This window comes from Polyodon spathula, chromosome 17, assembly GCF_017654505.1.
Source record: "Polyodon spathula isolate WHYD16114869_AA chromosome 17, ASM1765450v1, whole genome shotgun sequence".
Lineage (NCBI taxonomy): Eukaryota > Metazoa > Chordata > Actinopteri > Acipenseriformes > Polyodontidae > Polyodon > Polyodon spathula.
Window position 1 is genome coordinate 11,411,279 of NC_054550.1, and position 13,489 is coordinate 11,424,767.

Sequence of the window (13,489 nt, forward strand, 5' to 3'; positions counted from 1 at the left end):
GTTTTTGATACCAGAAATGTTTTTGAGCCTGTTATGTTCCAAGATTAATTGATCCACGGTTACATCTTCCAAGATTTCTTGAGGGAGAACTTTCAATTTTTCTTTAGAACAGTTAACTTTTTTTTCTTGAAGAGGTCCTAAAATATGAAGAATACACATATGGGATAAAATGAGATTCATCTTGTAAAACTGAAACTACTGTTCATACAAGCTTTCAGTCTAAAAACAAACTGCACTATCTTATTTCCTGCTCTTTTTTCTTTCAGTGTCTACTTTCTGATAAAGCAAGGATGCTGAGATAATAATATATACAAACATCTTAAAGAATCACAACTAGGCTTGATAACGCATTCAACTTCAGCCCTCTCCATGTAAAAAAACGTGTCTCCATTTCATTTCATTTTTAAATATCAAGTGTTCCTTTTATAAAAGAAAACAATGTCCACGTTCCAATGCAGCAAACCACTTTGCAAATATCTTTACAGTGAATAAATAAATAAAAATAACAAAACAAAATAATATAATAAAGAGTTAAACAAAAATAACATTTGTATAGATTGCCCTAGCCCATGCCCATGCCTATTACAGCAAAGGTCTGTGTCAACTGAGCTCTTGGGTAGAACTGACTGCTAGTGGAAATCAGGACTCGATAGCTACTTATCCCCACCCACTTTTACATGTGCACCACATTCACTTTAATGAGCTTGTTACCTTAAAGATAAAGCCTAACTGGAAAGCAATAAACATGAAATAACAATACATATAACAAACAAAAATTACGAGACTAATTCAGTGAACTGAATATAAAAAACAACCATGAAATAGTTAATGACTTAAACTATACATAAGACCAGCAGCCGTCCAGTTCCTGTATATAAACAGCACAGAACAAACAAGAACAACAACAAGCGCTTGGAAAAGTTTTACAAAAACAAATGTATTTTATTTATCTGTGTCTTCCGGGAAAGACAACAGCTAGTGACGATTAGAACGTTGATAGATGTGTTACTGGAATACAGGTAAGTCTGCGGTTTCCTGAAATTCCTTTATCAGGGTCCAATTCTAAACAAAAGAAAAGTTATAGGCCTGCGGCAAAGCCCATGTGGCAGGCGTGTGATGGTCCCCATCACAGTAATGATTACTGAATGTGATATATCTCTTATAGCCCGAATTTACTTCTGCACTTATCTCAAAGCTGCTCCTTTAAGAGCCATGTCTGCATTAGGCATCGTCTCAGCCCCCAGGAGATATCAACGACTGTCGCACAGGGATCAGCTTCATTTTTTCTTCAGGCCTGCTGCGTTGGTGTGAATGCAGCGACATTGAAGAGTAATGGTTACATTTCAATTTCAGGGAACCATGGTTATGATAATAACCTAACGTCCCCTTTCAAGTACAAAATGTAACCATTACCAAATACGATACAACACCCAAGCTGTCACAAGTGATGGCAAATGTGCTAAGAAGCAAAAAAAATCTACCTTTAGCATTCTGGCCAAAGAGTACAGTGAGGGAGAACCTCATGCAGTGTATACGCTGTAAGGTTAAACTAAATTATCTTACCATTAAAAACACCAGAAGTCAAGTTAAGGTGTGTGGCTAACTACCCCAGGGCCTTAAGTGGACCTTAAGGCTGTCCTTAACCGTCTGGTCCCAAAACCACGGTTCTGCTGATCTACTACATTCAGTGCCTATAGTAAGTATTCACCCCCCTTGGACGTTTTTAGATTTTGTTGTGTTACAACCTGAAATTTTGATGCATTTAAATGGAATTTTCCTTTGATTTACACAACCTACTCAATACTTTGAAGAGCCAAGAGAATTTTTATTGTGAAACAAGTTAATGAAAAATAAAAAACTGGAATGTCTTGATTAGATAAGTATTCACCCCCTGAGTCAATACTTGGTAGAACGACCTTTGGCAGCAGTTACAGCTGTGAGTCTTAAAAGGTAAGTCTTTACCAGGTTTGCACATCTGGACTGTGCAAAATTTGTCCATTCTTGGCATAATTGTTCAAGCTCTGTCAAGTTGGATGGGGATCATTGGTGGACAGCAATATTCAAGTTTTGCCACAGATTATCAATTGGATTCAAGTCTGGGCTTTGAATGGGCCACTCTAGGACATTCACTTTCTTGTTTTCAAGTCACTCCAGTGTTGCTTTGGCTGTGTGCTTGGGGTCATTGTCCTGCTGAAAGGTGAATCTCTGTCACAGTCTTAGGTCTTTTGCAGACTGAAGCAGGTTTTCCTCAAGGATTTACCTGTATTTAGCTCCATCCATTTTGCCCTCTACCCTGACAAGATTCCCAGTCCCTGCTGATGAAATGCATCCCCATAGTATGATGTTGCCACCACCATGCTTCACAGTAGGGATGGTGTTACCTGGGTGATATGCTGTGTTGTGTTTGCGCCAAACATAACGCTTTGCATTTAGGCCAAAAAGTTCCATTTTAGTTTCGTTAGACCACAAAACTTTTTGCCACATGGCTACAGAATCTCCTGGGTGTTTGTATACTTCAAACGGGATTCAAAGTGGGCTTTCTTGAGTAATAGTGTCCTTCTTGCCACCCCATCATACAGGCCAGATTTGTGGAGTTCTTGGGATATTGTTGTCACATGCACACTTTGACCAGTCTTGGCCATAAAAGCTGGCAGCTCTTGCAAAGTTGCCACTGGCCTCTTAGTAGCCTCTTTGGTCAGTCTCCTTGCTCAGTCATCCAGTTTAGAGGGACGGCCTGATCTAGGCAGGGTCTTGGTGGTGCCATACACCTTCCACTTCTTAATAATCATCTTGACCGTGCTCCAAAGGATATTCAAGGCCTTTGATATTTTTATACCCATCCCTTGATCTATGTCTTTCAACAACTTTGTTCTGGAGTGCTTTTGAAAGCGCCTTGGTGCTACCCAGCAGAGGGAACCTACAGGAACTGCTGAATTTATCCTGAAATCATGTGAATCAGTACAATTTAACACAAGTGGAGGCCACTTAACTTGATGTGTGATTTTGAAGGCGATTGGTTACACCTGAGCTAATTTAGGATTGCTATTATAAGTGTAGTGGACACTTACCCAACCAAGCTATTTCAGTTTTTATTTTTAATTAATTTTCTACAATTTTTCACTTGGAAGTTGTGGGGTAGGATGTGCAGATAAATGATAAAAAAAAAAAACTATTTTAATGCATTCTAATTCCAGGCTGTAAGGCAATAAAAGGTGAAAAATTCTTATACTTTAGACTTTCTATAGGCACTGTATATCATTTTTAATTAAGGACTTCTAGAAAGGTATTTACAAACACAAACAAGTTTCCAACATTTTGTAAACGTCAGATTAGGACAGTTTAGATTGAAACATTACGCCAACATATCCAGGTGCATCGCTGGTTTTAAGAAACACAACTCCTCCTGAAATAAAAGCTCAAATTACCGTTCACATTCTTTACTCAACATGGTAGTTTATTAAAACATTCACACAAATATTTACAGAGGTAAAAACATTCTGATTCTGTGAAGCATGTGACTAGCTTCACATCAATCCCATTTAATAAGCTCTTTCAAAATGAATCCCTCTATTAGGACCAACTATTATTAAGGCTTAGTACAACAGATTCAGTTGTATATGCTTCCTATCTTTGGAATATATTAAGTTACAATAAAATCCAATTACAAAGTTTGACACATAGAAACAAAAAAGTTTAAATAATACCAAACTTAATTATACTATAAAATACCTTCCATAAAGACTCTAATTCCGACAATCATTACTATTATAAATCATTCTTCCATTAGAAAACTACTTTCCTATGCTATAAGAACGTTGAGTTATTATCATAACCCTGGTTCTCTGAAATAGAAATGTAACCATTACTGAATGGGTATTGACCGCCTAAAGACATGCAGTCATGCCCCGCCCCAAGGACACAAAATGACAGCGCTCACAGACCTCAACGTCATTTGCACCTGCTGCAATGATGGACGCAGTGATCATGACGGTTAATGGTTACATTTCTATTTCAGGGAACCAGGATTATGATAATAACGTAATGTTCCCTTTCAAGTACAAAACATAACCATTACCGAATTGGTCAGTATACCCAAGCCGTCGCAAGGGCAAGATTACCGCCTGACTGGAATGCTACAAGGCTAAGCCGAAACTGCCTTGTGCGTTACCATTCGGAATCCCTGTAACAAGTACCTAGGGTTAAATAACTGAGGGACAAACTCACCTCTATGCCTGTGTTGTAATGGTTGATGAAAATGCTGCCCTTAATACTAGTTCCAAAGCCAGGGTTTTGAGGATCCATGAGCCTTATTCTTATAACTTAGTAAAGGTACGGTGAGTAGCCCACACCGTTGCATTGGATTTGACAGATGCACCCAACTTTTTGTCCTGTCAACGTAGTGTGCCAGAGCCTGCACTGGGCAGAGTATATGGAGCTGTCGCTCCCTGTCAGACTTGAAAGGAGGTGGATAGAAAGCCTCCAGTTCCTCAGACTGGTTGACATGAAATGCCGATGCAACTCTGGTAGAAAAACAGGATTTGTATGGAGTGTAACCTTTGTCCTGACTTCTGCAAAAATTAAGCAAGCTTTCTCAATTGAAAATCTTACTTAATCTCACAATCTCACTTAACTGCCTTGTGGAGGTGATTGCAAGCAAATTTCAGCTCAGCTGAATGCAAGGGCTCAAATGGAGGCTCCATGAGTATTAAGCAGCATGTTAAGCCTCCAGAAAGGAACAATATCCTTCATAGTTGGCCGAAGATCCTTTCAAAAAATTTCCTGCCAGGAAGTGAGGTCCTGGGTATACAGAGTAAATTTTGACATGGCAAGCTGAAATAGCTGCCAGATAGACCATCAATGTAGAGGGGGATTTCCCTCGACAAACAGGTGTTGCAAAAATTGTAGTATAACTGCCATTGGGTAGGTTGTGCGGTTGAACCCAAGGCAGGTACCACGTCTGAAAGATGCTCCACTTGTACCCGTACTGGGCTCACGTGGACGCTACTCTGGCAAGGTAGCAATATCCCTATTAGACAGACCCAGATGCCTCAAACGCAGCCGTTCAGGGGCCAGACCCAGAGCTGCAGGCTCAATGGGTCGGGATGTCATAAGGTCCCCCAATACTTGAATCCAATTTTTTCACATTTTTCACATTTAATTTGTTCAGGTCTTTTTGTGGGTTGTAGTAGTATATAGAGGGAGCCTGAGAGAAATAAATGACACCAGCGTTTGGTGCTTCTTTCATTTGTTTGGTGTGCAAGGTAATCAAACATGCAATCATCAGGTGTGAAAAAGTTAATGCCCCCCCCCCCCCCCCCCAGTTAACTCAACCCAATTAAAAGGGATAATTAGGGTCAGATGTTTGAATACTTTGGTTAACAATCAGGCCTGATTTGGGCCAGCCCTGCCCAATATAAATCTGACCAACTCTGGCCCTTCCCATCAGAATGAAGCTCTCAGCACACAGGTTCTAGAGGCACATCATGCCGTGATCAAAAGAAATTCCTGAAGACCTTTCCGGAAAAAAAAGTTGTTGATGCCTATCAGTCTGGAAAGGGTTACCAAGCCATTTCTAAGGCTCTGGGGCTCCAGCAAACCACAGTCAGAGCCATATTGACCAAATAGAGAAAGTTTGGGACAGTAGTTAATTTGTATCAGAGAATTCTACAGGAGAATGTCAGGCCATCCGTCCGTGAGCTGAAGCGGAAGCGCAGCTGGGTCATGCAGCGAGACAATGATCTGAAACACACAAGCAAGTCTACATCAGAATATAATGGTTGAAGAATAAGAAATTTAAAGTTTTGGGACAGCCTAGTCAAAGTCCTGACCTAAACACCATTGAGATGTTGTGGCAGGACCTGAAACACCTGAAACAAAAAAAAAGTTTATGCTCGAAAACCCACAAATGTCACTGAGTTGAAGCAGTTCTGCATGAAGAAGTGGACCAAAATTCCTCCGCCGCGCTGTGAGAGATTGATCTATAACTACAGGAAGCGTTTATTTGCAGTTATTGCTGCTAAAGGTGGCGTAACCAGTTATTGAGTTTAAGGGGGTGATTACTTTTTCATACGGAGGCATTGGGTATTGCACAACTTTGTAACAACAGCAGTGCTTTGTCCCCGTCAGGCACACGTGCCTGGCAAAGCCAGAGCTACCTACGTGCACCTATCAATGCAGCCAGATTCCTGAGAAGGAATAAGCAAGGGAAGTGAAGATGGTTCCCTGCGCAGGCTACTTTCCCAGATGCGTCGTTTGCTCTCCCTTGGTACAGAGCCATGGGGTGAGGATGCAGCCACCTCTCTAACAGAGGGTGATAAGGAAGAGCGCTGTGCAGGAGTAAGGGATGCAGAACACTATGTAGATCTGCTGGAGAGACGTTTCTCCAATGTGCACTTAAAGAAACATGCGCAAAACTTGCAGAAACTGCAGTTCACCAGTACCTCCTCGGCGTGCTCTGGCACCAGGCAGGAAGAGCATCTGTCCTGCTTATCCTCAACAAGCAGACTGGCCTTGCATGTCTCGCAGGGATAAAATCCAGGCATGATGCAACAAGCAAGCAATGCAGTGTACAGTACACAGATATGCAGGTGCTGCCTCAATCTGCTTATAGACAGCAACCAGGCAGGTCAAGACCGGTTTGGTACCGGACTGGGGGCGAGAGCACCGGTTGGTAGTGGACAATGTAGGACCGGGTAGAAACCAGGATGGTACCAGGACTGTACCGTAAAATAAATAAACTCGTAATAAAACAAGAATAATATGTCCCATAACAAAAAATTAGAATAACATCTCCAGCCGGATCTATTTTAGCAGCCTGGAGGGAGAGCACAAATCGGTGTACTGGTGTAAGGCCACAGTGGGACGTAACAACAGGCTGTAGTGGACAAATTACGTGTAATTAGTGAAAACTATTACAGCAATTATTTTAACATCACATCAATATCGTGTAAAAACACAATAAATGCAAAAATTATAGCAGATAGAGATAAAAAGTACTTCTTTGAACAAGGCTTGTCCCATCAGGTCAATCTTTGAAAGAAAAAATGGCACGGAGGTCTGTGACTACAGTACTTTTATGCCCTCGGGGGCAGGCCATGAATGTGTCATAGGGTCTGCGAGCAGCTTTGATATATCTTATTCAGGTTTCACGATCTTTAGGCAATAAATACACATACGGTAATGGTTACATGTCGTACTTGAAAAGGAACCACTTCCCTACCATTATAATACATTTTCTTTGAAAAGTAAAAAAAAAATTCCCAATTAAAGTACAGCCCTCTTCACCATCTCGTACGTAGTCTTAAGAACCCTGTTTGCAAACCGTACTTTCAAATAGTGTTGCATTTCCATGGTCATTACACCTGGAGGGGTAAAACTGTCACAAAAAGACACTGCTGAGTTGAAATGACAAGTGCAAGTGTAACAGATATCCTGAATTTAATGAATGGAAATAACTCTTTCGTCGAATGTAGTACTAGATATCATGTTTTAAAATGAAAATACATGCTTGTTATAACATGTGATTCTTTCATAACTACACATTTGAGACCATGTCATCACATACAGTGAAATACAGTATGTGCACTGTAAATGTATGGGTACTCTTACTTAGGGCTGCTGTATATATAGTGTTGTAACTTCAGAGCTATTTTTAAGTTAAGGAAAGCTATTAGAAATGAAAAGATATATTAAACAATTATAAGAGGAGCAAAGACAATGAAACTTGAATAATCACTGCTTGAAGTATTTTGTAAAATTGCCAGATGTATCAAATGTAAGGTACTGTCACAAAAACAGCTGGAGTGGGTGATGTCAGACCAGAAACAAGAAATAAACAAAAAGAGAGGTGGAGTTTTGTGCAGCTGAGCGAATGGTTTCGCTCAGCATTTAATAAAGGAACAGACAGCCAGAAAATAAACGGTTGTAACAAACAAAAACACAGGACACGGCACTCGTTGCCAAAACAAAAAAAGACAAACAAAACGGACTATACAGACAAAACACAGTGAGCAGATATTTATTTATTATTATTATTATTATTATTATTATTATTATTATTATTATTATTATTATTATCACAATTATTACCTCCGTCTCCAATCCCGTTCTCCACTCACCGAACACACAACCCCGAGTGGGTGAAAACATGTAGCTTTTATGCAGCTATACCGTGACTCGATTGCTAATCAATCATTCAATTGGAGTCGCGGTACAACTGCACGTGAATTAATAAAGTGCAATTCCCCGTGCTCACATATTATTACGTTTTACTTGCACGTGAAGTGCTGTGCAATCCTCGTGCCTAAATATAAATATACATTTTAAACACTTGTGTTACACAGACCCGTTTATATCCTGTGTACCAATGACTATACACCAACATTAACACACAACACAAAATACACACAAGTACATACACCTTTTTTTCCACCCTGTGCAGTGCTCCCAGCCAAGATCGGTGATTAAAAATACGCTTGCGCTTACTGTTCATTCCAAATAGCCATGCTTTTAATAGAGGAGTCACTCTGGACAGAGTAGATTATTTATACATTCCTGTATTATACAAGAATTAACATCCAGATATGATCTTTTAAAGAATATTCAACCATGAAAAATCTATCCCCTTCAGTAAAAAAAATAGACTGGAAAATAGCACCAAGAGACAATCTTGACAAGTGGTGGCACAATATGGGCTCGACTCAAGACAGATGTATGTCACGGCTTGGTTATTACAAATTGGGTTCTGTTCCATTTAATTTAATTTAGAGCATTAACAGCTTCTGCTATTAGGGAGGACACTAATTACTGCTACTCTTCAATGACCTAATGCTGTTGTGAACATCACAATCAGATTCAGAAAAACAAGCAAAAACTACAGTACAAATGCACCCTGGTAAGGCTGACAGACCTTGAACATGCTTTTCACGTTTTTACTACCCTGGTGTAATCTCTGAAAATACATGTGTTAAATAGGGGTAAAAAATAGTAAGTCCTGTTTCAGACATTAAAACGCATTTTCAGTGCCCTTCATCTTTAATGTTAGTAGAACAGAACACGAATGTCCATAAACGTCTGTGTTAATAACATTTTAAAAACTGCTTCCTTTGGAGTGGAACTGGCCTTCAAGAGTCCAGTGCTTCGTGGTTTGTTTCAGTTTGGTAACTTGATCCCACAGACTCCTTGTTGTGTTTTCTTGCATGCTTGTACTTGTCAACATATGCCTTGACTAAATTTGAAACTTTGACAGGGTTGATTTCTCCACTTTTGCTGTGACAAACCTAAGCACAACAAACAAAACAAATACAAAGTAATTCAGCTTGCATATTGTTTCATGAAACCTGTAGATTGCTTTCCTAAATAAAGTTTTCTCCAGAATCTGCTGGACTTAAAGAGTTATTTGTAGGGAAACAGAGAAGTCAAATCTGTTCCGGTCAGCACTGCTTTAACTACATTACAAATATTGGTATTTATATCCCTGATGACTGTAAATAGCTACTTTTCCTACATTAATGACGAAAACAAGAAGCTGCAAACATATGTATAATGTGTAACACTAACAAAATGCATACAGTACTATCATAGGAATTAAGCTTACATTACTTAATAAAGTGGCATAATAGGAACTTATATTTATGGATATTCTTTAAACAATGTAGTATTTTCAGGGCTAGCTTAGACAACATCATTACCTTCTGGACAGCTTTTCGCAGAATTTCCTTGTATTCCTCTTTGGTGATGTCCCTTTTCTGGTAAAAGGGTTTTATTGCAAGTTTAACTTCCTCCACTGCCCTCTCCTGCATGTGAAGTTTCTTCATGTACTGAAATGAAGGAAAATGTACATTCGTCAAATAATTTTAACAAGAAACAACAGCTTTGTTTCAGGTCCAATTTTACATATCCTTTACATCCAGTGCATGCTGCACATTTTCAAATAAAAAGCAACTGAACAAAAATCAATCAGTTAGGAAACATCTACGTGTATTAGCAACCAGGAGATGCTACCTCGTCCAAATTTTTATACAGGTATTAACCAGTACACCGAAGAGGGCACTAGATGAAATTTTTGTTTACTTGGTTGTCTAGAAGCTCTTCTATTGTCCAGCTCGCTAGGATGATTCTGCAGTAGGTGATGCAATGATAATTACCATGGTAACTGTACTCACATGTGGAACATTTAAATCAATACATGTTGATAAGTACACTTCTCTGAACGGAAAAAAAAAAAAAAAACATTTTAGAAACTATAACTATTCCAAAATCTAGTGGTGACTGTTCATGAAATGCTCAGTTGAAAAGGGTGTCATGTATTTTAACTGTGTGTGAGTTTATTTAAATATTTAACAAAACAAGCAAAGTTTAATATGACTTAAAAAATCTAGCAAATACAACTCATACTGACATGTCTTGTTTGAAATAATGCAAACATATACACACGGCACGGTATATAAATAGCATGCATTTCAAACTACATTAAGGATACATACAAGCATTGGTTATATTTAAAGTGTAGATAAAGAGAGAGCACACGTTATTATTTTTGCATTAACTTTGATTTGAAACTTTAAATTGATTCCTGTCTTGTTTTTACTCCATCTTTTGTTCTCCAGCAATAAAACACTCGTCTTCATTTTCTATGGACAACCTAACATCATATTCTTCAAAAGGAACGTCAATACAAATATTGTAGTTACGGCAACAACCAGCTCAGACATGTTGTAGGTAATAACGGAGGGCTCCTCCAAACTTAGTTAGACACTAGGACTAAGAATTGGTCTCTTGGCAAGAAACACAGGAAATAATTTGTGATGCCATTGCCTTACTAATAAAATGTAAATCACCAACATTTCTTTGAAATTCACCAGGTGCATAAAATGCCAAAGCTACAGACACTTAAATTTCGGTTAGTACAACGTGGCTTCTCATTGTCTGGTATTCAAGATCTCTTCTCAAAATGTCACATAATTCTAGCATTACATTTCGAGTAGCACTGTTTCAATTTCATTATCGTTATATTTAATCTTGCAGATTTGTTCTGTCCCTAGATATTCTTATTTTTCTTTTCTTAGGAAATTTCTGTCGGGAAATCACGATTACAGGTTTGCTGTCACAGTCACTGAAATATGGTATTTATTCAGATTCATCGACTCTCCGGTAGCCACTAGAAGACCTCCAATGGGCTTCTAGGTTTAGAATTTAACAGCAGCAGAACATTTCACAGTGCTTTGTGAGACTCTATGAAAAGCCACTACATATTTAGCAGGTCCTTCTAAAGTTACTGATACCTATAAAATGTGAAACTGATAGAAGGATGCTAACTAGATATAAGTCTGCTAAATGCTAGAAGTGCCCCTGGCAGGCCCCTGCTGGAGAATTCTTATGACAGTTTGTTTCAAACTATTCAACTGTTCATGAGTGGTTTGAACATAAACAAGAACTCACAAATCTGTCAAACTGAGCAGCTGTGGGATGAGCTGTAGCATAACATTTATTAAAGCCCACAAATGCAAGCATCCCTGCCACGATGGATATGGAATCTATCTCTCTGCAACTTTTTAATCTGGTTGAAAGGTGAACCAACCACATACTGAGGGGTGTTTCTAATAAAGTATATGGGCTCTTTATATGTATGGCTCTTAATTTTAGACTGGGCAAGAGGTCATTCACCCCGTGTGAAGAAAGACCTTATTTCAAAAGAAGAAAACAACATCCTGTCAATGTTCCCTTGTCAGTAACGGATGTAATTATGTTTTGTTTTTGATGGAAATCATTAAAAGTCAGTACAGCTGAATTCCCAGCTGATCTTACTTCTTCATTATTTGTCTTGTCGGCTGCATGTCTGCTTTTGCTAAAGTTCGCTTCCTCTTTTCCTGCTGGTGTTTGCAATCCAAGCTCTAACACACCAGCTTGTACATTCAGTTCTGGTGGGAAGGTCTGTCCAGCAATAGAACTAACATGGGAAGGGCTGATTGGGGCACAGGAGGATGAATCTGGAGTAACTATAGAGGCCAGGAGCATGGTTTGGGAACAATCCTGTGATGGAAAATAAGAGAAATAAGATACAACACAATAGGGGTGTGACTAAGTACATGAAGACACTGACTGTTTTTGATTTGATTTAAATAACAGAATATTAGGAGTACAATTAGTTTTCATAAGCATTAACTTAGAAGATAGTAGGGCTGTAACAAATGTTATATAGAACAGTAATCATGTTTTTACCATTTAAATACAAATAAAAATAGCTGTTGTTTATGTACACGTAATTAATCCTGCTTGCAATATTCACATACAGTAGTGCTGGACAAATGCAATTTTCTGTTATCGATTTTAGGCTGTAAATTTTCACAATAATCATGATTATCGGCTGAATAAACAGAATATATAATATTGCTTTATACAATAATGATTAATACTTACACTTTATTACTTGCAACTTTTGTTGCACAATACAGGGTACTCTGCTGTATCTTTATAACATTCATTCCCCTGGTCCCACCCTAGTCTGTTGAAAATAAATGCTAAGAAATACTTCTGACTGGGTGCACATATTTTTGCAAACTGTAGATAAAACGAGAGGTTTCTCTGTTTTTATAATTTTTTTTGTCTTCTATTTTTCTGAAAAACATTTCTTGGACACTGTAGAGGTGCCTGCCTCTGTGCTGTGACCTTTCAACTCTGGTTTGTTTTTATTTTTCTTTTTTTTTTTTTTTTTTTTTTTTTTAGTTTAGTGTTATAGACTACTCAGAAACAATCAATTACAAGCTGAATGTCTCTATTGTTAGTACATTAAGATGGTGCACATTTTACACTACATGACCTCCACAAAGACGTACATTTATTCTAAAATATGTTAAGCTCACTTCAATGTAAAGCGCTTGCTGTGAAAGGACATTTATGCCTCAGGCAGACAAGACAGTTCAGTGTCGGCATTATACAAATCAAAATATCTAATTTTGCATGTGAGTGACACCAGAAACAAGCAAGGACAAGCGGAATTGCGCTAGGGGGATAGCTGAAGAGGGATTTAATGTGTGTTTACTGTTAACAGATAAAAAAGAAAAAAACGTCTGACAGTGCATGAATGCACAGTTACACTGATACAGCAATGAAATGTAACTTTCAAGCAATCAACATTCTATATTACTGCTGCTTCAACCTAGACTTTCACGTATCTATAAATCACAGCTTGCTGCAGTCAAGTTTCAGTCACATGTTTTTTTGTCCTTGAATAACTCTCACCCACAGATTTCTCACGTATAACCAAACACCAAAACATACGTGCTTCTGCCCCTATAAGTCCTTGAATAGAATTACACCTAATCAGAAGCCAGTTGTTATAGATAACTTTCCTCAAACACTATCCGTCAATGCCACAAACAGCAAATCTATCACACTTCAAATGGAAACAAACTACCTTTATTCAATTAAGTCCCATTTATGAAAATAACCATGGCTATGCTATAACACAGTTTGTTACAAACACATGTTT

General features: G+C 38.4%; 1 protein-coding gene across 1 annotated transcript; it reads right to left on the minus strand.

Annotated features, from left to right (window-relative positions):
• Positions 1-8,349: 8,349 nt before the first annotated feature.
• On the minus strand, positions 8,350-12,963 carry LOC121330036 (PHD and RING finger domain-containing protein 1-like). Its single transcript, XM_041276264.1, has 3 exons — positions 11,806-12,963; positions 9,690-9,818; positions 8,350-9,278 (listed from the first exon to the last, which is right to left on the minus strand). The coding sequence occupies exons 1-3, from the start codon at positions 12,013-12,015 to the stop codon at positions 9,123-9,125; spliced, it is 495 nt and encodes a 164-aa protein (XP_041132198.1). The 5' UTR covers positions 12,016-12,963; the 3' UTR covers positions 8,350-9,122.
• Positions 12,964-13,489: the final 526 nt, after the last annotated feature.

Bases quoted from the DNA above. Each gene is read 5' to 3' on its own strand.
- LOC121330036 (XM_041276264.1), bottom strand. From the start codon at position 12,015: ATGCTCCTGGCCTCTATAGTTACTCCAGATTCATCCTCCTGTGCCCCA. The intron at 9,819-11,805 runs GTAAGATCAGCT...CCTTCATTTCAG, and splicing joins ACAAGACAAATAATGAAGAA to TACATGAAGAAACTTCACAT. The intron at 9,279-9,689 runs GTAATGATGTTG...TGTTGTGCTTAG, and splicing joins TGCGAAAAGCTGTCCAGAAG to GTTTGTCACAGCAAAAGTGG.